The 22,710-nt window shown below is 48.4% G+C and overlaps 1 protein-coding gene across 1 annotated transcript; it reads right to left on the bottom strand.

Annotated features, from left to right (window-relative positions):
• Positions 1–1,393: 1,393 nt before the first annotated feature.
• LOC147716798 (uncharacterized) lies at positions 1,394–20,377 on the bottom strand. Its single transcript, XM_086920434.1, has 2 exons — positions 17,212–20,377; positions 1,394–2,332 (listed from the first exon to the last, which is right to left on the bottom strand). The coding sequence occupies exon 1, from the start codon at positions 19,883–19,885 to the stop codon at positions 18,542–18,544; it is 1,344 nt and encodes a 447-aa protein (XP_086776560.1). The 5' UTR covers positions 19,886–20,377; the 3' UTR covers positions 1,394–2,332; positions 17,212–18,541.
• Positions 20,378–22,710: the final 2,333 nt, after the last annotated feature.

Here is a 22,710-nt window from a genome sequence, read left to right on the forward strand (position 1 = left end):
TGGCTTGAGCACCTCTCCCGCTCCCCTCCTCCGGGCTCCAGCAGAGTCAATCATGGCAGTGCGATGCACACGAATTCAAACATCAAACCCCTGCCTGAGTCATTTCTTGCAGACGTGCGAGGGGGGACTGTGACCCAGACGTGCTCGGTTCGTCTCTCCACGCGCCCGGCATGTGTGCAGAGGGGAGCAGAGAGTTCTCCGGGGCCAGTGACCTTATTGAATGAAGTATTCCCCGTGCGAAGGTGGCGTGGTGGTGCTCATGTCCATGAGCCCTGGGCCCCTTGCGTCCGTCAACCTCCTTCCTGCATAGCATGGATGTATTTATTTTATTTGTATTTATTTAATGCGTTTTTATATAGCGCTGCTTTACCCGAAGGTGTCAGAGCGCTTCACAATAGGAACAGAACCATGGGCGTCCGCAGGGGGGGCAAGATGGGGCGCTTGCCCCCCCCCCCCCCCCCCCCGGAGCCAGGCCCGGTTCTAGAGGATGGGCCCACATACCTGGGCCGACTCTCTGTAGGAGTGGTCACTGTTATCAATGAGACCAGGAGCCACTGGTAAATGTAAGAAATAGTCTTTATTATAGGAGCGCCGGAGCAGCGCGCGCTTTCTCTATTGCCGAATCGGCGCCTTACAAAATGGCCGCCTTCCGGTTCCTGTCGACCACTTCCGGTTCCGCCCTCGCGGGAAAGAACTAGACCGTCACTACATATCTCCCCCCTTTTAAACAATTAACCAATGAACAAAACCGGTACCAAAACATTCTTACTAGATGTTCATATTAAAGTTCTCGAACTTCTTGGGTTTTCTCACAATTCGTCCTGCTCGCGTCCTCACGTCTTCCGTTTCCTTTCTGCTTCTCGGGGTCCTCGGGTAGCATGCAGCTCTCGCATGTCGCTCACTTCACCTCCGGTTCCGTCCTGTCTCTCTCTGTTCCTTTCCTCCTCATGTCCCTTTGCTATAGCCTCACTTCCAGTTGCACCTTCCTCATAGTTTCCAACCTCCTCGTTTCCCGTCTCCTCTACTTGCTCTTCCTTTCTTCCGACTTGCTCTAATATCCTTCCACTGACATCGCTTCTCTGTGCTCCCACTTCACATCCTGTCTCGCCTTCAGTTTCCCATCTTAGGATTTTGTTGCACTTCGCCATTCTGTCTTGCGACCACACTTTCCCATCGCTCAACAACGCCGATCTGGCATATGGTTCCAGGACCTGAAGGGGTGGCGTGAATTTGCTTTCTCCTTTTCTTTTTAACGTGGCTACTCTCACTCTCACCCAGTCTCCCTTTTCCAGAGACACCGCTTGTACATTGCGTCGCTTGTTCTAATGTTCTGATGTTCTGTATATGTCTCTTGCGCACTACCATCTGTCTCCACGCCATGTTGTCCTTTGAAAATGGTTCACGTCCTCTCAAAATTTTGAACGGACTGTACCCTGTGCTTCCAGGTGTAATGCGGTATGCCCATAGCATCTTGGGTAGCTCCTTTTCCCAATCCTGCCCATCACTTATGGCAGCTTGGATTTTCCCCATTATGACACTGTTAAACCGTTCGGCCAGTCCATTGCCTGCCGGATGGTACATAGGTGTGTGTTTTACTTCAATCCCATTTCTGGACATGAACGCTTCCCATTTGGCTGAGATAAACTGTGGCCCATTGTCACATGTAATTATCCTGGGGATTCCTTCCTTCACGAAGATCGCGTTTAGGAACGCCAATACCATTTCCGTGTCCACCGTTTCTCTCACTTCCACCTCAGGCCACTTAGAGTACCTATCCATCAATACTATAGCATATTTCTGTATCCCCTCAATGTTCAGAATGGGTCCTATTATGTCTATGGACACCATCTCCCAGGGACTGCTGGGCACCGGGAACTTGCCAAGTTGAGGTCTCACGAGGGTTTGTGTCTTGTCTGCCTTGGCGCATGAATCGCATTCCCTCACATACCTCTCCACCTGGGCATCAATGGCAGGCCACAAGTATGCTTGTCTTGCCAGGGCCTTTATCCTCGTTATCCCTTGATGTCCCTCATGTCCTACCAATCCTTGGGGAGGGATGATCTTGTCTCCTCGGAATAAGAACATGGGATTCTCTCCTAGGGACAGCTCTTCTCTCACCTCCCAGTATTTCTTCATTTTCTCATCTAGGTGTCTTTTCTCTGGCCACCCATGTGTCACGTATCCTTTTATGGCCTCCAGATCCTCATCTTGTTGATACGCCTCAGTCCATTCTTGTTCACTAATCACCTGCTCCACATCTTGCATGGTAGCTACCATGTACCCCTCCCATCCAGGGGTGTCCTGCTCTTCTGCTTTCTCTTTTGCCGCCGCTCTGAGGTACCGGTTTTTTAGGAACCCGGCGGTGCCAGGGGGAACACCCAGAGACCTCTTGAGTCCTTCCTGTTTTGGACCACAGAAACACAGAGTCTTCTAGGTGATGTCAAGGATCGAGTTTTATTGGCTGCAACCAAGTAACAAGCGTCCTAGAAGTACAACAGCACGGTGTGTATATTCTCAGGAGACTGTTCATTTTTACAGAACCAGCCTTCTCCTTTTATACAAAAATATCAGCTTCAGGCAAGAATTCCTAGTTTTACAGTTCAGTCATATAAATATTTCTATTACAAAGAGAAAGCAAAGTCATGATGACAATCCCACATTTCAGTTTGTCCAGTTCGTGATGGATCACCCAGCAAGGCCCAGAACTTCCATCAGATATCGATGAACCCCCAATAAAATCGGGCACCTTCTCCTTGTAAAACAGACCATAAAGAAGAAACAGGGACAGGTGTGTGTGCGATAAAACATGGCTTGTGTGCGATGAACGGTTTATGGCATGTTGTGCTTTGATGCTAATCTTGCTCGGCCGTGGGGATGAGGACTGCCCGAACAGGTTTGGCTTGAGGCAGTGGAGTCAGCTCGCCCAGGTCACAGAGAAGTCAGAAAAGGTGTACGTGTCCTTTCGGATCGAATTCGGCCTTGGTCAATTGACTATGTAAGGGCAACCACAAGATGGATGCCGCTCAGTAAATGGAACCCGAGGGTTCAAGACAGAAACTACGATTTTAAGGTGATTGCATCACTCGATTGTGATGCAAATGCATAGGTATAATGTCCTCATCAGTACCGGTCTGCCGATACCAAATTCGACATGGTATGATGATATTTTCTGACACAAGTGTAAAGCTTCAGTACCACACCATAGTCGGGTCCAGAATTTTCAGTACCACTGACCCTCCTTTTGCCCATATATAGGCAATAACTCATGCTAATCTGAGTCCAAATCTGTATTCATGAAGTCATGGAGATGCTGCTGTAGCATCATCCTGTTGCTTAGTTCGTCCCTTGACACAGGCTTCCTTACACATGATGTAGCACAGAGGCCACATATTGCAGGAGCGCACTGTACACACAGGCAGAACAGGAACAGAATGGCTAAGACCATCCTGATGAATATCAGAGTTTTCCATCCCCAGGCAGATATCAGTTCCCAGAACCACCCCAGCAAGGACCAGTCTCCTTTGTCCACATGAATGGACTGAGAGATCTTATGCAGTTTGGAGATGGCCTGGTATACTGTCGGAGCATTATCGGGGATGAAAATGCAGCAACTGGATTGGATCACTTTACATACCCCACCACGGTCTGCAAGTATGACATCTAGGGCAACCCTGTTTTGAAGAGTCATAAGGCGGTCCGACTGGAGCTCCGCAGTCAAGTTACTAAGGGCACCAGCCGTTTCAATCACGGCGGATTCTACTACCCTCGTCAATTGGCGAATGTTCCTGCTGTTCACCATAGGCCCCCAAAACGGCAGAAAACCTTTTGCGAAATCTCCAAACTCCTGTTCCGCGGTGTCGTCTTTACTCACGACACCCCTAACTGTCCTTGTCCGGTGGTAATCTGCCTCGGCCGTGTAGGTGGGTGGCAACAGGAACGAGATAAAACATGTGCCCGAAAAGTTAGGGGGCAGCCATGTATATGCTCTATCGTGACAGACAAAGTATGTACCCTTAGCTGCCAAGAACGAAGGGGAGGTCTGAGACGGGAAAACATAAGTTTCAGTAAAGACACTGTTCCCTAACTGAGCTCTGGGGTTGTTGCCATTTCCTTGCAGACACAGGTGACCTTGATGGGGTACTATCCAGATTGGGGAGGACTTCTTTGCTTGCTGGCTCTTACTCAGGGAAATTCCATATTTCGTGACATTCCATCTACTGTAAGGCTCCAATTCATCTCTGGGAATCGTCCTATATGTGTCAATCTCTCTGCTCATATTTCTGATCCCTGCCACTAGTGCCTTGTTACTCGAGTTGCTTCCTGTGGGACGTGGGGGATATGGTTCAATGGCGAATAGAAACATTGTTTGAAATGCCCACAGAGAACCATAGTAGCTAAACGGCAGGACAAAATACGGGATACCCTTATCTGTCGTGTGTGGCATAAGTCCGCATACCCAACAATTCGTTGTGTTCATTACAGACTGGTGCTGGTGTAGGAGCTGAACGAATGAGTTATTTATGAATTCTAATCTTCTGGCAGACTCGTGTTCAGGCAGAGGGTGGAAAGAGTGTGGGGAAACAGTAGGAGGAGGTGTGGGCTGTGTGGTGTGTACAAAGGAAACTGGAAAGGTGTATAAAGCATAGCCAATCAAAAACATCATTATGCTACACAACATGAAAATGCATATTATTAAAAATCGTGTTTTTGCCATCACAGTGCATATTTTCGTCTTAAAATTCGTAGAGTTGGCAGGTCTCTCCGTCTTGGGAAACTCCATCCTCTAAGTTGCTGCCCGCGGTGGGAGATTGATTCTGCTAAGGAGTGCTTCTGTTAGTTTAGGGCAACTCCCTTGGACCAACCAGAACTGTCAACCTAACCGTCTCCAGCTGCACTCCAAAGACTGTGGCAACCGCGACCCTAGCAGCAGAACCGGATGGCGGTTTGAAAATCAAAAATGAGCAAGTATCCTAGATGAGAGAGCTGCACGATCAAAAAGAAAAAACTTTTTATTAGTCCATAGTCATAGGTCTTGGCCTCAGGTTATAGCGGTTTCGACCAGGAGCTGTGTGGTTCAGAAACAGGAGTCCAGGCTCAGTAGTGTCCAACTGCATTGACGGTGGCACAGATCCTTGCAGAATGTTATCGCTTTCCTTTTCAGAGGTAGTTCCTTTCAAGCGTGCATCACTGAAGGGTAAGAAGCGAGGCACAGTCTCGGTCTCAGAGTCAGCAATTCCCTCCTGGACCCACCGGTCATATGGAAGGGGCAGTGGGACCCTTTTGCAGTGGTTCCCATGCACCCAATGTTTTTTCCCTTCAACTCGGACGGCAGATCTGGTCGAGAGAAGAACTAAATGAGGGCCGGTCCACCGGGGCTGATCATTCTTCGTTCGCTGGAAGTTCTTCACAAGGACATAAGTTCCAGGATCGATAGGGTGTCCTGGAGCTTCAGAGGCCTGAGGCAGACTGTCGTGGACCTGTTGGTGTAAAACACGCAATTTAGTCGTCAATTTGTGCAAATAGTCAAGCAGTACAGGATGCTCTATCTCACTGAACCTTGTGGGCCTTGGCACTCCCCATATGTTGGCCGGGCGGCCGAACACAATTTCATAAGGACTAAGTCCCACTCTAGAGTGAGCAGTCATTTTTGTCGACATGAGTGCTAAAGGCAGGGCGTCAGGCCATTTAAGACCTGTGCTTGCTTGGATCTTGGCCAGTTTCAATTTTAGAGTGCCATTATAGCACTCTACTAGTCCAGCTGATTGGGGGTGATTTGCAGCGTGGAACTTCTATTGTATGCCTAGCCCCTCACACACTCTCTTCATCACTTGTCCCACAAATTCACTCCCATTATCACTCCAGACCATTCTAGGCATTCCAAACCTAGGGAAGAACTCTTTGACAAGGGCTTTGGCTGTGGATAAGGCAGTATTGTCCTTAAGGGGATACGCCTCCACCCACCTGGAAAAGGCACAAACAACGAGTACGTATTTCAGATTGTTGCACCTCTCCATGTGGATGAAATCTAGCTGCAAAACCTCGAACGGATACGTTGGAGGCGCAAAATGACCAGCTGGAGTTGGGGTTCCTCTACCAGGATTGTACTTCAGACACACCATACAGTTCTTGACCACATTCTCTGCACATTAAGGGATTCCACTATTCTGCCATACTGGAGTCAACAACTTACAGATCCCTTTCACACTGATGTGAGACATTGAAATGAAATGAAATGAAATGAAATGAAAAGAGTCTTATAGTGCGCAAACTTTGCCCAATGGGCCTCAAGGCGCCTAATTCCGAAATCAGCTCATAACAAAGACTCAGCAGTTCAACCTGAGTAGGCTCTTGAAAAGCACCACGTTTTAAGCCTTTTTAAACAGGTCCAGAGAAGGTAGAGTTTTGATCTCCATAGGCACAGTGTTCCAAAGCTGGGGAGCAGCGACGGAAAAGGCCCTGGCTCCCCATCTGGTGAGCCTGAAACGAGGGACAGCAAGCTGGAGTAGACCCGCAGAGCGAAGGCACCTTGTAGGATGGTAGCGGGTAAGAAGAGAGCTGATAGCGCATTTAGGTCCATCCTCGAGAGCTCTGAACATCAGGCAAAGAATTTTAAAATAGATTCTGTGCTGGACAGGCAGCCAATGGAGGTCCCTCCTCGCAGTATTGGCAGATGATGTCTTGGGAAGGTCCAAGACAAAGCGTGCAGCAGCATTCTGCACGATTTGCAGCCGATGTATAAGGCCCTTGTTGGACTCCATATAAAGAGAATTACAATAGTCTAACCTGGAGCCAACAAGGGCGACTGCAATCTGCTTACGTGCTTGAAGAGACAGATAGCTGCGAATTCTATTGAGTATCCTGATCACGCCCCAACAGGTTGCAACAGTCCGATTCACCTGAAGGGACATCGAGAGTGAAGTATCTAACACCACACCGAGGTTTCTGGCAGATTGAGAGGGAGTGGGGCAGGTGCCGAGAGAGGAGGGCCACCACTCACTCGACCAGACATCTTGGTCCTTCCCAAAGACCAGCACCTCTGTCTTGTCGCCATTCAGCTTCAGGGAATTGATGACCATCCAGTCTGCAACATGTTGCATACATGACCTGAAGCTGGAGGCAGATGTAGTGACAGATGAATGAGTGAATGACACCATAATCTGGGTGTCATCGGCGTATGATACCACCTCCACCCCCTGCGATCTTACAAGCCTAGCAAGGGGGGCCACGTAGATGTTAAACAGGGTTGGACTTAAAGCCGACCCCTGTGGCACCCCACATTGCAAAGACTTAGCTGGGGAGAGGTGGTTTCCAAGCATCACTCTCTGTTCCCTATCAAGGAGAAAGGAGTTAAGGAGGCTCAGGGCCGACCCAGTAACACCTGCCTCCCTAAGCCGAGATGTTAAGATGGCGGGAGACAGGGTATCGAATGCGGCCGTGAGGTCAAGTAGCACTAGAACAGTAGTTTGACCAGCGTCAACTTTGCGTCGGATGTTATCGACTACAAAGGTGAGAGCAGATTCTGTGCTATGATGTTTTCGAAATCCATGTTGGGTGATGTCAAGATACTCAGAGGCCTCGAGAAAGGAAGATAGATGAAGATTCAAATGTGCCTCTAGTATTTTTGCAGGTGCAGGAAGAAGGGAAATGGGCCTAAAATTTTTAAGGAGGCCGGGGTCAAGTGAAGGTTTCTTAAGGAGCAGCTTCACTATGGCCTTCTTCCTACCGATGGAAAAGAGCCTTGGACAATCGCCTTGTTCATCACCTCCAACAAGGAGGGAAGAAGACTGCTCCTACACTCTTTCAGCTTCTTAAGAGGTAGTGGATCCAATGGAGAAGAGGATTTCGTCCTGTCGAGTAGAAGATTCAATCCTTCCAGAGACAGAGGTGGAAAATCCGTGAGAAGACTAGAAGGGGCTGTATCCAGAGACTCAAGAGAGCTTATGCCTGGAGGAATATTCTCGTCCAGAGAATGACGTTGAACTTCAAGTGAAGTATGAATATCAAGGATTTTGTTGTGAAAAAAGTCTGCAATGTCGTCGCATAGATCTTGAGAGCTGACTACGGGATCAGGGAGTTGAAGGGAGCATAGCGAGTTAGCGATTTTAAAAAGCTCCCTAGAGGAAGTGAGTGACCTAGTAAGATTGGAAAAGTATTCCTGCTTCTCCATAATCACTTTCTGCTTGTACTCCCGTAGAGCAGACTTGTGGGCCTCCCAGTCCATAGGATCCCAGGATTTCCTCCACCTCCTCTCACTGCTTCTGCAGCCCTGCCTTAATGATCTAAGATGGTCCGAAAACCATGGTGCTGATGGTTTACGACGGGCTACATATCGCAGGGATGCTGGGGCAAGTTTTTCCACTGCATTGGTGATGGAATCCTTCAGATCTTTGTGGTAAATTTAAATTACCTATGCTTAATTTATGTGGTAAAGTTCAATAAGAATAACTCAGTCAAAAATAAGAGGCAGAATCCGGGGTATCTGAGTTTTGGAAGGGTTTTATTCCTTAGAAAGGAATTGGTTCGAACCAGGTATCATGTTCCATCACCACAAGGGTTCAGGAAGGGAATGGACATGAACATGTACAATGCTTTAATAACAGAACATCATATATATAGTCAATGCATTACAGTAGAGATAGATGCAGAAGGCGTAACAGCTGAGAGAAACGAGATAAGAATACATGTACGTAACAGAAGGCGTGCACAAGGGCGTACACGGAGGTGTGTGCTAGACAACGTCACTTGAAACGTATCATAGGTGGGTGGATCCATAGAAGAATCCTGCAGTGTCAGCAGAAATATGTGGCAGAGATGCGCGTGCAGCAGCATGACGTGTAATTGACGTGGAACTGGAGGGTGAAGGGGACTTGACATTTAGCCCTACATGAGGAGACAGAAGTCTGGGGTGTCAGAACAACCTAATCCCAAATCATATCTAATATCTTGTGTTTGAGGAACTGTATTATCTAGAAGGAAAGGTCTCTCGGGCAGAGGCTATTCTATACTGACTGCTAGTGCGTGCATATGCGACTACGTGTCTACATGAGATGCGAGGGGCCATGGGCCTACCATGGTAACAGGAGCTATGAATTACTTGCATGGAGACAGTGAGGCCGGGCCCTTTGCTCTGCAGCTGGGAAGGATGTTTTCCTAAACTACTAGACAGGAATGTATTTTCGAGGAGCGGAGCAGATAACTTGAAGGCTGAATACAGTCTTGGCAGGCAAGCAGGCCGAGCCTGGCACCGCTCGCCACACAGGGAGTAAGGTAGAGGTCAGGAAGCAGCAGACTGTAGCTTTCAGAAACAGAAGTCAGAAAGGGCTCGATGGCAGGAATCAGGGCCTAACTCACCAGAGCTAGAAAACATGAAAAGTGCACCATGTAAAGACGTTGGCAAGGCACACTTAGGAACCGAATATCCGACCCATTCATGGTGGATCTGAAAGAGGACATGTTAACGTTGGACGCAAATGTATTTGCGTCTTCATAGCTGGAAGTGGAGGGAACATACATGTACTTGAAGCACGTACATGGAGCCGTTGGGGGTCTACGATAGGGGACACAATTGACCATGAAAATTCATATTACCTCATTTTGGGCAGCCTCATCCGCGTCTTTAGGGAAGAGAGCCTCAGGAGAAGGAACTAGAGAGGCGAGGGCCTCATCCGTGAGGTTTCTAAGATTTCTTCTAAGAACGAGAGAAGTTGTCACCTTCTTAGTGGAATAGGAAGTAGGGAAAGTAAAATGAAAAGGAACTGCAAGATGGTCGGTCCAGACTAGCGGCAGGGGTGAGCCGCTGGAAAGTCTCAAATCATTAGAGAATATCCCGTCGAGGATGTGACCTGCCTTGTGAGTGGGACTGGTAACAAGCTGAGTAAGATCACAGGCTCCGAGAGATTCGACTAGTGATAGAGTGTCCTTAGAGTCGGCCTCATCTAGATGGAAATTGAGGTCGCCCAGAATGGTGAGACAAGGCTTTCCAAAGTAAGGTTCTAGGATTCTCAGAATATCCGAGGCAAAGTTAGTTCTGTGGCCAGGCGGCCTATAGATCAGTATCCCTGTGAAAGAGACCGAAGGAGCACATGTTATACAAAAGTATAAAGCTTCAAAACGATCTTGAGGCGAGGATAGCGGTTTGACCTTGCAGGAAAAGGAGGATTTGAATAGAATGGCAATACCTCCTCCTCTACGTATAGGTCTGTCGAGCCTGTGTAGGGAATAGCCCTCTGGGATAGCTAAGAGAAGGTCATGACCGGAGGAGTCAGTAGCCCAGGTCTCCGTAATGAAGACCCAGTCCGGCTGTCTTTCATCCACGAAATCGTGGAAGGCTAAGTTGTGTTTAATTAGCGAGCGCACATTTACAAGAAAGCCAGTTCTAAGAGAGGTAGTGGGCTTTGGCGAAGAGGGGCAAGGACTAGAAGGGCAGACGACAGGAGGATGAAAGGAGGAAGAGCAAGTCGTACAGCGGCGGGACTGTAGTAACCCTAGCGGTGTAAAGCGATGTAGACAAGGGCGTGCAGGAGGTCTGAGCGCCAGGAGCACAGATGGAGAGTAGCGCCTAATTACCTTTACAGATAAAAGAGGTGTGAGATCCAGGTCCTGCCCGGCCTGCAGCCCGTCCTCAGCGCGGACGGGCGCAGACGGGCTGAACTCTGGCGTAACTCCGGCGTCAGTCTGGCGTCTCCGCTGCGCGTCACCGCTGCGCGTGAGCATGGCTGTAATTTATGCACTGCTCGCCTCCTAGAGAGAGGACTAGAGCGTGCACCCTATCCCCAACCAAAAATGGCCGCCAACGAGACGTGGGCGCAGGACCCGCAAAGCGCGGTGATGTTATCCAATTACAGTGCGGGAGAGGGGACAGAAATGCAAGTATGCGTAGCCGGCTTTTTAAAATCAGGGGAAAGAATTAAAATAAACAATTTAACAGAAGGACCAAAAACAGGAGTTTTAAAAACTCAAAGAGCAGCTGGCAAGGTCGCGCTGCGAGTAGAGCGCTGCAGGTAATGCGCTAAGCTGTTAGGAGCGGACTAACCTGATTTGCCTGAATTTATGCACTGCTCGCCTCCTAGAGAGAGGACTAGAGCGTGCACACTATCCCCAACCAAAAATGGCCGCCAACGAGACGTGGGTGCAGGACCCGCAAAGCGCGGTGATGGACATTCCATGAGCCATTGTCACCACTGCAAGCACATACGCATCGGGTAGCAGCCATCTCTGATGCTCTGACAGTTCGACCCAACAACCTTTTGCGTCCAATCTACCCTTACTTTCTCTCTATTCATTCACCTCTTTCTCTGTGGCTTCGGATTGGATAGACTTCACACTCTCAATCGTGTCTTCGCACATACCAACATCACCAATCCATCTCGCAGGGCCTGCAACATACATTCGACTCATCACATTCCTTGCAGTTTCTTTCGCAACCTCATCCGCGAACGAATTCCCACGACCAACATCATCCGTTACCTTTTTGTGTGCACTGCATTTCACAATCGCAACTTGTAGTGACAAGGTCAGTGACTCGAGAAGCTCATTTACTAACTGACCATGTTGGATCTTTGTACCATGCGACGTCAGGAACTCACGTTCACGCCACAATCGTCCAAAACTGTGAGCCACGCCAAAGGCGTATTGGCTGTCTGTGTACACATTCACTCGTTTTCCTTTTGCTAACACACATGCTCTTGTGAGTGCAATCAATTCTGCTGCTTGTGCAGAGTTGTGTGGAATACGTGCAGCTTCAACAATCGTGTGCAATGTTGTTACAGCATATGCTGCAGTCGTATCACCATTTGGCAACTTGAAACGTGAACCATCAACCCATAAAGCATCATTACATTCATGAAGAGGAGTGTCCTGTAGATCCACTCTCCCTTTTGTCTCTTCTTCTGTCCTAAAGCAGCAGTCGTGTTGTTCAACCTCATCTGTTTCTACCGGAATGGGCAATAACGTGGCTGGGTTTAGTGTGTCACACCTCTTTATGTGGACATGGCTCGCTAACAGTGTCAGCTCATAACTTGACAATCGAGCACTATAGTTAAGTGCTGTTTCTTTGTTCTGTTTAGAAAAATGTCTACTGCATGTGGGACCATAACAATCAGCATATTATTCAATACTATCCCAGCAGACTGTCGAATACAGACAGCTGCTGCCACAGTGGCTCTCAAGCAACTTGGCAATGCCTTAGCTACCGGATCTAGAGTTGCTGAAAAGTACGCGCATGGACGCTGTTTCCCCCCAAAACTTTGTGTCAGAACTGATAATGCACAACCTTCTTTCTCATGAACATATAATGTGAAAGGCTTACTGTAGTCGGGGGTACCCAACACAGGAGCCGAACACAATGCATCATGCAATTCGTGAAAGCTTTTCTGACACTCTTCAGACCATGGAATGGGTTTCAGTGTATCCTTGCAAGTTAAGGCCACCAAAGGTTTGGCCAACAAGGAGAAATTCGGTATCCATTGTCTGCAATATGATGTAATGCCCAAGAAAGGACGCACTTCTCTCTGTGTCCGCAGGACACTCAATTTTGTAATTGCCTGTATTCTCTCTGGGGTCAGCTTCCTTCCCTCCTTCGATAAGATGTGAACTTAGTAGGTCACTTCTTGTCGACAAAATTGCAGTTTTGAAAGAGAGACTTTGTGCTTCATATCACATAAATGACGCAACAATGACAAAGTGGCTTGCTTGCAAATCTCCTCAGTATCTGCAGCGACCAGTAAATCATCGACGTACTGAATAAGAGTCGCACCATCAGGTAGAACAATCATGTCGAGTTGTGATTTCAGAGCTTGACTGAATATAGATGGACTTTCACAGTAGCCCTGAGGAGCGCGTTTGAAGCGGAAACTTCGGCCTCCTAAATTGAAGCCAAAAATATCCCTGCTCTCCTCGACAATAGGGATGCTGGAGAAAGCATTTTTCAAGTCAATCACTGTGAACCAAGTGGCTGAAGCTGGAATCATAGTCAATAGGGCAGTTATATCAGGAACAACTGGAAACTGTGGCACAACAATCTTGTTCACCTCTCTGAGATCAATCACGAACCTATAGACAGGCAGTTGGGAAGGATCGGTACGCTTTAAAACCGGCAGGACAGGACTGTTACAGATGTTCCCTGTTGTCTCTTCAATGACATCTTTCTCAATCAGATCGTAAATGATTGCTAACAACGCCTTTTCTCCTTCGCTGAGGATCTTGTATTGGGGAATACGTGGCATTCTGACATTGGCTTTCAATGTTATAACATATGGCGCTATTTCCAAAAGACCCACATCATTAGAACCAGTCGCCCAAAGTATATCTGGAAGAGAAGACAATTCTGTCGGAAGTTTATCTCTTGACAAATACATTGGAGAAACCACTTTCTTACCCAGTGTAAGTTGTACTCCCGAAGGAGAACAGTACAAAGTTGCATATAGTCTCTTTAACAGATCCAATCCTAACAATTTTTCACCACAACCTGTTGTAAGAATGAGGGGTGCTTCTAATTCACATGGCCCAACAGAAAGGGACATAGGACTAGAGATCGGGTTCCTAATTGGGGCGCCAGAAAAACCTACTGAAATGTTCATTTCGCCAGACAAAGGTGCACCAGGAAGTTTTGAGTGCATAATAGAACTCTTTGTAGCACCAGTATCCAGCAGAAAAGGCTCTGACACACCTGATGTAATCACCTCAACATAAGGTCCATTCTGATCTACTGGAACTGAAACAACTCCCTCTCTTTGTCCATGGATGTCCTAGCAATCATTACCCTCATTCTCGTTTTCTGCATAGCAGTCATCAGCATAGTACTGTGCTGTCCTAGAAGACGCATTATTCTGTTGGTCAAAGCTATTCATGGATTTCTGAGGTGGAAAAGAAGGAGCATTCTGGGTGAAATTTCCACGGCCCCTACCTCTAGGAGCCTGTTGAACACCTCTACCTCTCGCACCAGAAACACCATTCAAACGCCGTAACAAAGCCGGACAACTATTCTTGAAATGACCCTCTTCCTTGCAATACGCACACTGATTTGGACTATATGGTAAACGCCGTTGAGAAGACTCGTTTCTTTGTGAATCCCTCGAGTACTGCTGTGGTTGCTGATAATCGTGCTGACTACTATTACGAGGTGGATAAGCTTGCTGCAGAAGGACTTTAGTCTTCAATTCTTTCGTCTTTTTATCTGCTTTCTCTAGCTCGTCTTTTCGCCTATTTTCGTAGTACCGGGCTGTGGCTAAAATCTGCGCTGACGTGGAAACAGCCCAAGCACTCTATGAGTCCTTCAACTTATTACACAGTTCAGGAAGCAAATTATGTTCAAATTTGTCAACAAACAATCTTTGGCCACCCTCAGTAGCCATATCCTGACCACTATGATCGACGAAAGTCTCTTCAAACCGCGTGAAAAAGTCAGACACATTTTCATCTTTTTTCTGTTTGCACGCAGACAACTTGTCCCAATTCACATGCAATTCGGGCATTAAAGTATTCATATATGTAATAATTCTACCAGGAAGTTCTGCTACCAAAGGCTCAGGCTTGAAGCCACCAACTTGTCTAGCATCAGCAGCAGCAATATTAACCCATGTATCACCTAACTCTTGATCATGGTCTGCATGACAAATCTTTCCCCATAAGGGCTGTGGAACAACATTTCCAAACAACATGTCTACATCTGCTAGATTCATAATACATGAACTGGCAGTTTGTGATAACTCCTTATAATACCCTGCAGGATTTTTGCGGGGGTCAGGCAATGTCTGTTTGAGCGCTAAAACTTCAGATCTTTTCCAAGGAACATGTACCCATACAAGTTGGAAATGCGGGGGAATGGCTGGATTCGCATTTGCGTTACCTTCCCTCCAAACTGGGGGAACCTCTCTCATGGGATACTGTCACGCCTTTTTCCTACCTGGCATGTCATGATCAGAAAGCAATCTGGAGTTGCTTCCCTTACTCCTATAAGACAACAACATCTCTATTGCTTGTTCAACATCGGCACTCACAATCATGCCTTCTGCGAACTTGAATCGCACAAGGAATAATTCTTGCATGTCGTACTCTAGATCATTTCCCCTCAAATCTTCACGGAGATATATGCACATTTGTTCAAATACATATCTCTGTGTAGATGCTTCCCACTGATGGAAGACTTCCAAGACGGACTGAACATCATACTTTGCAGTATCAGTAACCCATTTACGTGCTAACTCATTCAGTACTTCTCTCTCTTGATAGTCAGGCAGTCGACTCCGCAACTGTCTACGTTCTGTGTTAGGGGTCGTCTTAGGCGACCCAAAGAAAGGTGAGAAAAGACCAGTAAGAGTGTTTGCCACTCTCTGTCGAACAGAAGGAGAAGCTGATGGAACGGCAGAAACGCCAGAAAAGATAGGCTGATGTAAAGCAGAAGTCGAGGCAGTATCAGAAGGAGTATTAGGATAAGCAGTTGGAGCAGTAGGCGAAATCACAGAAAAGGTAGATGAAGTATATAGCAAAGGCGGCGGCCCTTGAGAGGGTTGTGCCGGAGAAGTAGAAACCAGCTGAAGAGGAGCTGGTGTTTGTGGAAGAACTGGTGTTCGTGCGGTGGGGTGTGGTATAACAAAGCGTTACAGGGTGCAGTAGCATTTTGTGCATATGGAGGTGGAGAACTCAGTAGATGGGACATTAAAGGATCCTTCTCAGGTGTCTCTTTTGATCCTTGTCCTCTACTTGGCAGAACTGGGTAGCATTTGTCTACTGCTAGCTTCCTACTTCTAAGTGTTTGTTCACTCTCTTGCTCTTCCTCATTATCTCTGAATGCAACAGCAGCTTGTACCATCGACATACCTTGTTTATTTTTCTTTGCTAATTTCATTTCTTTCTGTTTGGCTTCTTTGCGCCATAGGCGAAAGGAGTCAAACATCGCCGGCCGGGCTTTCTTCTTGAAAAGTTTCACCTCTAAATTATCTAAAATCTCTGTATCAAAGCTACCATATTGTGGCCATTTTAGAACACCATAATTTCTGGTGTATCGGATCCATACTTCATTATATGCAATAGGACCTACGCCGTGCTTCACATAGAGCTCATATATTGGAGTTCCAATCGGAGGAACCGGACACGAATCCTCCAATAGGGAGTCCCTACTACAACCAAGACAAAACAAGTTTCCAAGTCTGCTAAAACCAGGCATCTTCGCTCACTAGTCTAGCTTCAAACTTCAAAGGATTATCGAATACGATAGTCTCGTGAATACACGAGTCCCTCGGCTTTGGCGCTTGCAAGTTCCAAATGAAAGCGTATCTCAACATTACCAAAAACTAAGGATCAAACTAAGGACTGGGAGACGCTCCACTTATACTTAACTGAAGTATTGAAGATCGATGACGTCACTAGAAGACTCATCTATCGTTTCGCTCTACCAATCATCAATGGGTCCAAAACAGGGCGATAGTCAGGGCAGCAGTCCTTCGTAGCCGTTGGGACGTGGGGAACCTCGCAGCAAAGACCTTCGGAACCACGTCGACGTCGCTGAAGTGGCTGGCCGTCCTCTGGAATTTTCACACGAAGCTCCTCACGAACATCTGGCTTGGACCGATACCGCTTGATACCGCCCCGAGTTGGGCGCCAACTGAGGTACCGGGTTTTTAGGGACCTGGCGGTGCCAGGGGGAACACCCAGAGACCTCTTGAGTCCTTCCTGTTTTGGACCACAGAAACACAGAGTCTTTTAGGTGATGTCAAGGATCGAGTTTTATTGGCTGCAACCAAGTAACAAGCGTCCTAGAAGTACAACAGCACGGTGTGTATATTCTCAGGAGACTGTTCGTTTTTACAGAACCAGCCTTCTCTTTTTATACAAAAATATCAGCTTCAGGCAAGAATTCCTAGTTTTACAGTTCAGTCATATAAATATTTCTATTACAAAGAGAAAGCAAAGTCATGATGACAATCCCACATTTCAGTTTGTCCAGTTCGTGATGGATCACCCAGCAAGGCCCAGAACTTCCATCAGATATCGATGAACCCCCAATAAAATCGGGCACCTCCTCCTTGTAAAACAGACCATAAAGAAGAAACAGGGACAGGTGTGTGTGCGATAAAACATGGCTTGTGTGCGATGAACGGTTTATGGCATGTTGTGCTTTGATGCTAATCTTGCTCGGCCATGGGGATGAGGACTGCCCGAACAGGTTTGGCTTCGGTACCACACCATAGTCGGGTCCAGAATGTTCAGTACCACAGCTCTACTCAAAAAGTCTGCAACTTAATTCCTGGGACCTGGTAGATATTCCACTTCATATACGTAATCTAGGAGTCTCAATGTCATCTTTGCTATTCTTGGGGTGGCATGTGCATGACCGCTTGATGTAAGTACTTTTATCAACGGCCTATGGTCAGTGCGAACCAAGAACCTGGCTCCCCACAGGAACTGCCGGAAGCGTTCCATCGCCCACGCCACCACCAGCATTTCTTTCTCGATGACACTGATTTTTTCTTCATTCGATGCCAATGTTCTTGATGCGAAGCAGATAGTGGACGTTTCCCCACTGTCAGACCTTTGCAAAAACACCGCTCCTAGACCACGGTCGCTGGCATCAGTGGCTCCTTGGTCGAAGCCCTTGAGTGGTATGGCTTCGCTCATTTCTTTCTTCAGGGCCTCGAACTCCTCTTGTTCTTCTCTGCCCCACTGGAATCCATTTGTCTCTTTCAATAGCTGACGCATGTGATGTGTCTTAGTGGCGAAATTCGGGATGAACTTGCTATAGAACTCCGCCATGCCGAGGAACGACCTGACATCTTCCTTCTTCCCCGGGGCTGGTGCTTTATGTATCGCCTCCATGTTTTCTCTCTTGGGCTCAATTCCCTTCTCACTAATTTCATGCCCCAGGTATGTCACTGATGGCATTCCAAATGTGCATTTCGCCCACTCTGCAGTGAGACCTTTGTTCTGTAATACTTTCAGTACAGTGTGTAGTTTCTCATTGTGCTCTGGCTTCGATTTTCCCATTATCAGAATGTCATCTTGGAAGTATTGGACTCCTTCCACTTGTTTAAATAGTTGGTGCATTCGTTTTTTGGAATACCGTGGCTGCCGAGGCCAGTCCAAACGGCATTCTCACAAATTTGTAGCACCCAAAAGGTGTTATAAAGGACGTGAGGTGGTTGCATTTAGGATGGAGTGTCACCTGATGGTATGCCGAGGACAGGTCCACCGTTGCAAACCACTTTATGCCTTTCGTCCTTGCTAGCATCTCATTTATGCGTGGAAGTGGGAATTTGTCAACTAGAATGTTCTTGTTTAGTTCCCTGAGGTCCACGCATAGCCTCACTTTGCCATTGGGCTTCTGCGCTACCACTAGAGGTGACAACCATTCTGCACTTTCGATTGCTACGATCACACCTCCTTTCTCCAATCTGTCCAACTCCTCTTGCACAGCCTCTCTGCAGCGGAAAGGAATGGTTCGAACCTTGTGGCTCACAGGTGTGGCTCCTTCCTTCAATCTGATCATGTGCTTGAATTTGGCCAATAATCCAATCTTCCCGCTGAACACCTGGGGGTATTCCCTCTTCTACGCTTCTCCATCTTGTTCACATTCCATGTCCATCAGCAACACTTTCTCTATTCCTCCAGGATTTAGTTGGATCCCTAGCGCTCCTTGGTCTTTCCACCCTAGCACTGAGGGTCCTTTTTCTGCCACATATAGTTTACAGTTCGCTCTCCTTCCTCTAAATTCAAATGGCAACGGGCAATACCCCAACATTGGTATTCTCTGTCCCGTGTAGGTGACTGGTCTCAGATCCATTTGCCTTAGTTCTTCCTTTATTTCTCTCAAGAACTTCTCTTCCCACACCTTTCTCTGTACAATCGTGATGGGAGCTCCGGAGTCAGCTACGATGTAGACCTTCACACCTCCTATGCTCATGTTGAGTATTGGTTTGTTGGACCCCTTACAATCCACGTCCAGGACTTGGTCGTCTATGTATAAGACCTCTTCCAGGTATTCTTCTTCCGCCTGTGCCTCTTCCTCCTCTGGGCTGCCCTGGTCTATATACTTGACTGCTGCTCCTTTGGGCTTCCGCCTGCAAACTCTTTCATAATGTCCAAACGCGTTGCAGAACGTACATTTCGCTTTAAACGCTGGGCACACTCTGTCGTTGCCTAGATGTGATGTGCTACCGCATCTGTAACAACTTGTCCATCTCTCTCCACTCGCCTTCTGCACCGCACCAGTTTTCTGTTGGCCTCGCTTGGTGTATTGGTATCTAGGTGGTCCCTGTTGCTTGGTTTTGTCACTCTTGTTGTGCACCATCACTCTACACACGGTTTGAGTGCCCCCTGTCTCTTTTCTGGCCGCTTGCGCACATCTTTTAGACAGCTCTGCTTTCTTGACCAAGGCCCAAACTTCTTTGAGGGGGGCGTTGCCATTCACCCATAACTTCTCTTGTATCGTCGTGTTGGACGTGTGCATGATGATTTGGTCCCTTACCAACTCGTCGTGCAGGGCGCCAAATTTGCAGGTTAGGGCCAGTTTTTGCAACGCCGCGACGTACTCGTCTATGGTCTCTCCGCTTTCCTGCTTTCTTTGGAAGAAATTGCACCGATCTATGGCCACACACACCACTGGCCTGTAGTGCGTGTCCAAGTCCTCTATCACATGTCTGAACACGTCCGTGTCTGTCTCGTCTCTCGTGGCCTTCACCAAATTGTCAAACACCCTTAAGCCCTCTGGTCCTAGATTGTGTAGAAGAATTTTCCTTCTCCTCGGGCTGGAGTATTCTGCGTCGCTCTCTTCTTCCAAAGCCTCTAAGTAGTTCAAGAAACATCTCTTCCAGTCCTCCCACGGCATCGTGGGTTCTCCTCTCTTCGGGAGGAAGGGCATCATGTTTGCTAAGGAAGTGGACGGCGTGGCCATCTTCTTGATTCCCCTCGGGGCCTCCTGTGCGGGAACGTTGCGGTTGGGCGGGCTTCCTGGTGCTTGCCTCGCGTCCGTATCATCTCCTTGGTCTTGTCCGCTATCTACTCCTCCCGCTGCACCCCTTGCGTCCAGGGTTGCCTGCTGACTTGCCTTGTCCCTACTGCTGGGCTCCTCACCTTGTGCTGGCCGATCCGCAGGCGTTCTGCGGCAGTGGTTCCTTGGCAGTGGTTCCTATGCATCTGCCCCTTCTTTCTTCCCGCCCTTTTTCTAGTCTGGGGCTTCTCTTTCGTCCCCTCAGGTGCCTTCGCGTCTGCGGCGTGTTTGTGCCACTTGCTCCGCCTCCTTTCCCGAGTGGTCACTTGTGTGCACCTGGTGGCCCCTTACTGTGCCTGCATGACTGGTGTGCTGCTCAGTGTGCACTGCTGCACCCCAGCTCCCTTTGCCGCTTTCTGCCCACTGCCGCGCTCCGAATATTCCTTATTCTGCTCCTCGGTGGCTCGCTCTCCTTCTTAGTGAATTTGGCCCAATAATGCCTTGTGTAGGGCTCTGCTCGGCGTGTGCTCGTTCCTTCGACTTTTTTTTCTTTTTTTTTTCTTTTAATTCGGCGTGTCCCGCCTCTTCGCCATTGTAGGAGGGGTCGCTGTTATCAATGAGACCAGGAGCCACTGGTAAATGTAAGAAATAGCCTTTATTATCGGAGTGCCGGGGCAGCGCGCGCTTTCTCTATTGCCGGATCGGCGCCTTACAAAATGGCCGCCTTCCGGTTCCTGTGGACCACTTGCGGTTCCGCCCTCGCAGGAAAGAACTACACCGTCACTACACTTTCCTACCTAAAAGGTTGCTACAGCGCCGAGTGTGACTCTCAGCAGGCCACAGAGTGAGGCCGGTCCATTGTCATGGGCAGAATGACAATGGGCCGGCAGAGGAGGCACAGCATGGAGCATATCCGCCCATCCCAGGCCTCAGGAGATGAGCAGCCCAATTAGCAAGTCTTAGGCAGGGGACGGGAGCTTTAGTCTCTCACAGCAGGCCACAACAATCAGATACATAGCTACGGGGCGCGGGTGGGGCGTTTGGGGAGCGGGGTTAGTGCAAGCATTCTTAGTTTAAAAACTGAAGTGACAGACCAGATTGAAATTGAAACTTTCTTATGAAATTCCATCCGTTTGTGCAATGGGGAGAATGCTGTATACAGCTAACAGTGAAAAAACTCCAGGAAAAAACACTAAGGACTGAAATAACTACATTTAAAGAACAATATGACTAAAAATGGGAAAAAATGAAAATTCGATTTTGACAATGTTGTAGTGCAAAATGTAATTAACCCTCCATGTTGAGGCCAAGGGAGACGTACGAGCAGAGGAGAGATACAGAGAGAGATACAGAGAGAGACAGAGCCAAAAGGAAAAATAAGAGACGTAGGCGGGAGTAGAGACAAACGGAGAGGGGGAGAGGAAAGAGGGAGAAATGATTGACGAAAGAAGATAGGAAAAGAGGCGAGAGGGGGGGACATAATTATAGATAAACACAATGAGGGAGGGAGACAGAGGTCGACATACAGAGGGAAGGGGACGACAGAGGGAGGGAGGGAGACAGGGAGACAGGGAGACAGGGAGACAGATAAAGGGCGATACAGGGTGGGAGACAGACAGAGACAGACAGAGGGAGGGAGACAGAGAGAGAGGGAGAGGGAGACAGAGAGAGGGAGACCAAGAGAGAGGGAGACAGAGGGAGGGAGACAGGGAGGGAGACAGAGGGAGGAAGACAGAGGGAGGGAGACAGAGGGAGGGAGACCGAGGGAAGGAGATCGAGGGAGGGAGACAAAGACAAGCAGAGGGAGACAGAGAGAGAGGTAGACAGATAGGGCTGGAGACAGAGGGATAGAGGGAGGGAGACAGAGAAAGATAGAGACAGACAGAGACAAATGGACGCAGAGACAGACAGAGAGACGGAGAGGGAGACAGATGGAGGGAAACAGGGACAGATAGAGACAGACAGATAGAGGCAGAGACAGGGATAGGCAGATAGAGGCAGAGACTAAGACAGACAGAGAGACATAGAGGGAGACAGTGGGAGAGAGAGAGGGAGACAGAGGGTGACAGAGGGAGAGGGAGACAGAGAGAGGGAGATAGAGGGAGGGAGAGGGAGGGAGACAGACAGAGGGTGACAAAGGGCGATAGACAACGGGTGACAAAGGGAGGGAGACAGAGGGAGACAGACAGAGGGCGACAATCAGAGGGAGACAATCAGAGGGAGGGAGACAAAGGGAGAGAGACAAAGGGAGGGAGACAGAGAGGGAGACAGAGAGGGAGACAGAGAGGGAGACAGAGAGGGAGACAGAGAGGGAGACAGAGAGGGAGACAGAGAGAGAGAGAGGGAGAGAGAGAGGGAGGGAGACAGTGGGGAGACACAGACAGAGGGCGACAGACAAAGGGCAACAGACAGAGGGAGGCGGGCGACAGAGGGAGGTAGACAGAAAGAGGAAGAGAGACAGACAGAGGGAGGGAGGGAGACAGAGGGGGAGAGAGGGAGGGAGACAGGGAGAGAGAGAGACAGAGAGAGAGCGAGGGAGAGAGAGATAGACAGACAGAGTGAGTGAGACAGAGGGAGACAGGGAGAGGGAGAGGGAGGGAGACAGAGAGATAGAGAGAGGGAGGGGGACAGAAAGAGAGGGAGGGAGACAGATAGACTGAGAGAGAGAGAGAGAGAGAGAGAGAGAGAGAGAGAGAGAGAGAGAGAGAGAGAGAGAGAAAGAAAGATGTGTGTATGCCGGGTCTGGTGGCTAAGTGGACGAAGACGTCCGCTGCAGGGACCTGTGTTCA

Source organism: Lissotriton vulgaris, chromosome 5 (genome assembly GCF_964263255.1).
Source record: "Lissotriton vulgaris chromosome 5, aLisVul1.2, whole genome shotgun sequence".
NCBI classification, from domain to species: Eukaryota; Metazoa; Chordata; class Amphibia; order Caudata; family Salamandridae; genus Lissotriton; species Lissotriton vulgaris.

Excerpts from the sequence above, each read along its gene's own strand:
- LOC147716798 (XM_086920434.1), bottom strand. The coding sequence starts at position 19,885 with ATGGCCACGCCGTCCACTTCCTTAGCAAACATGATGCCCTTCCTCCCG.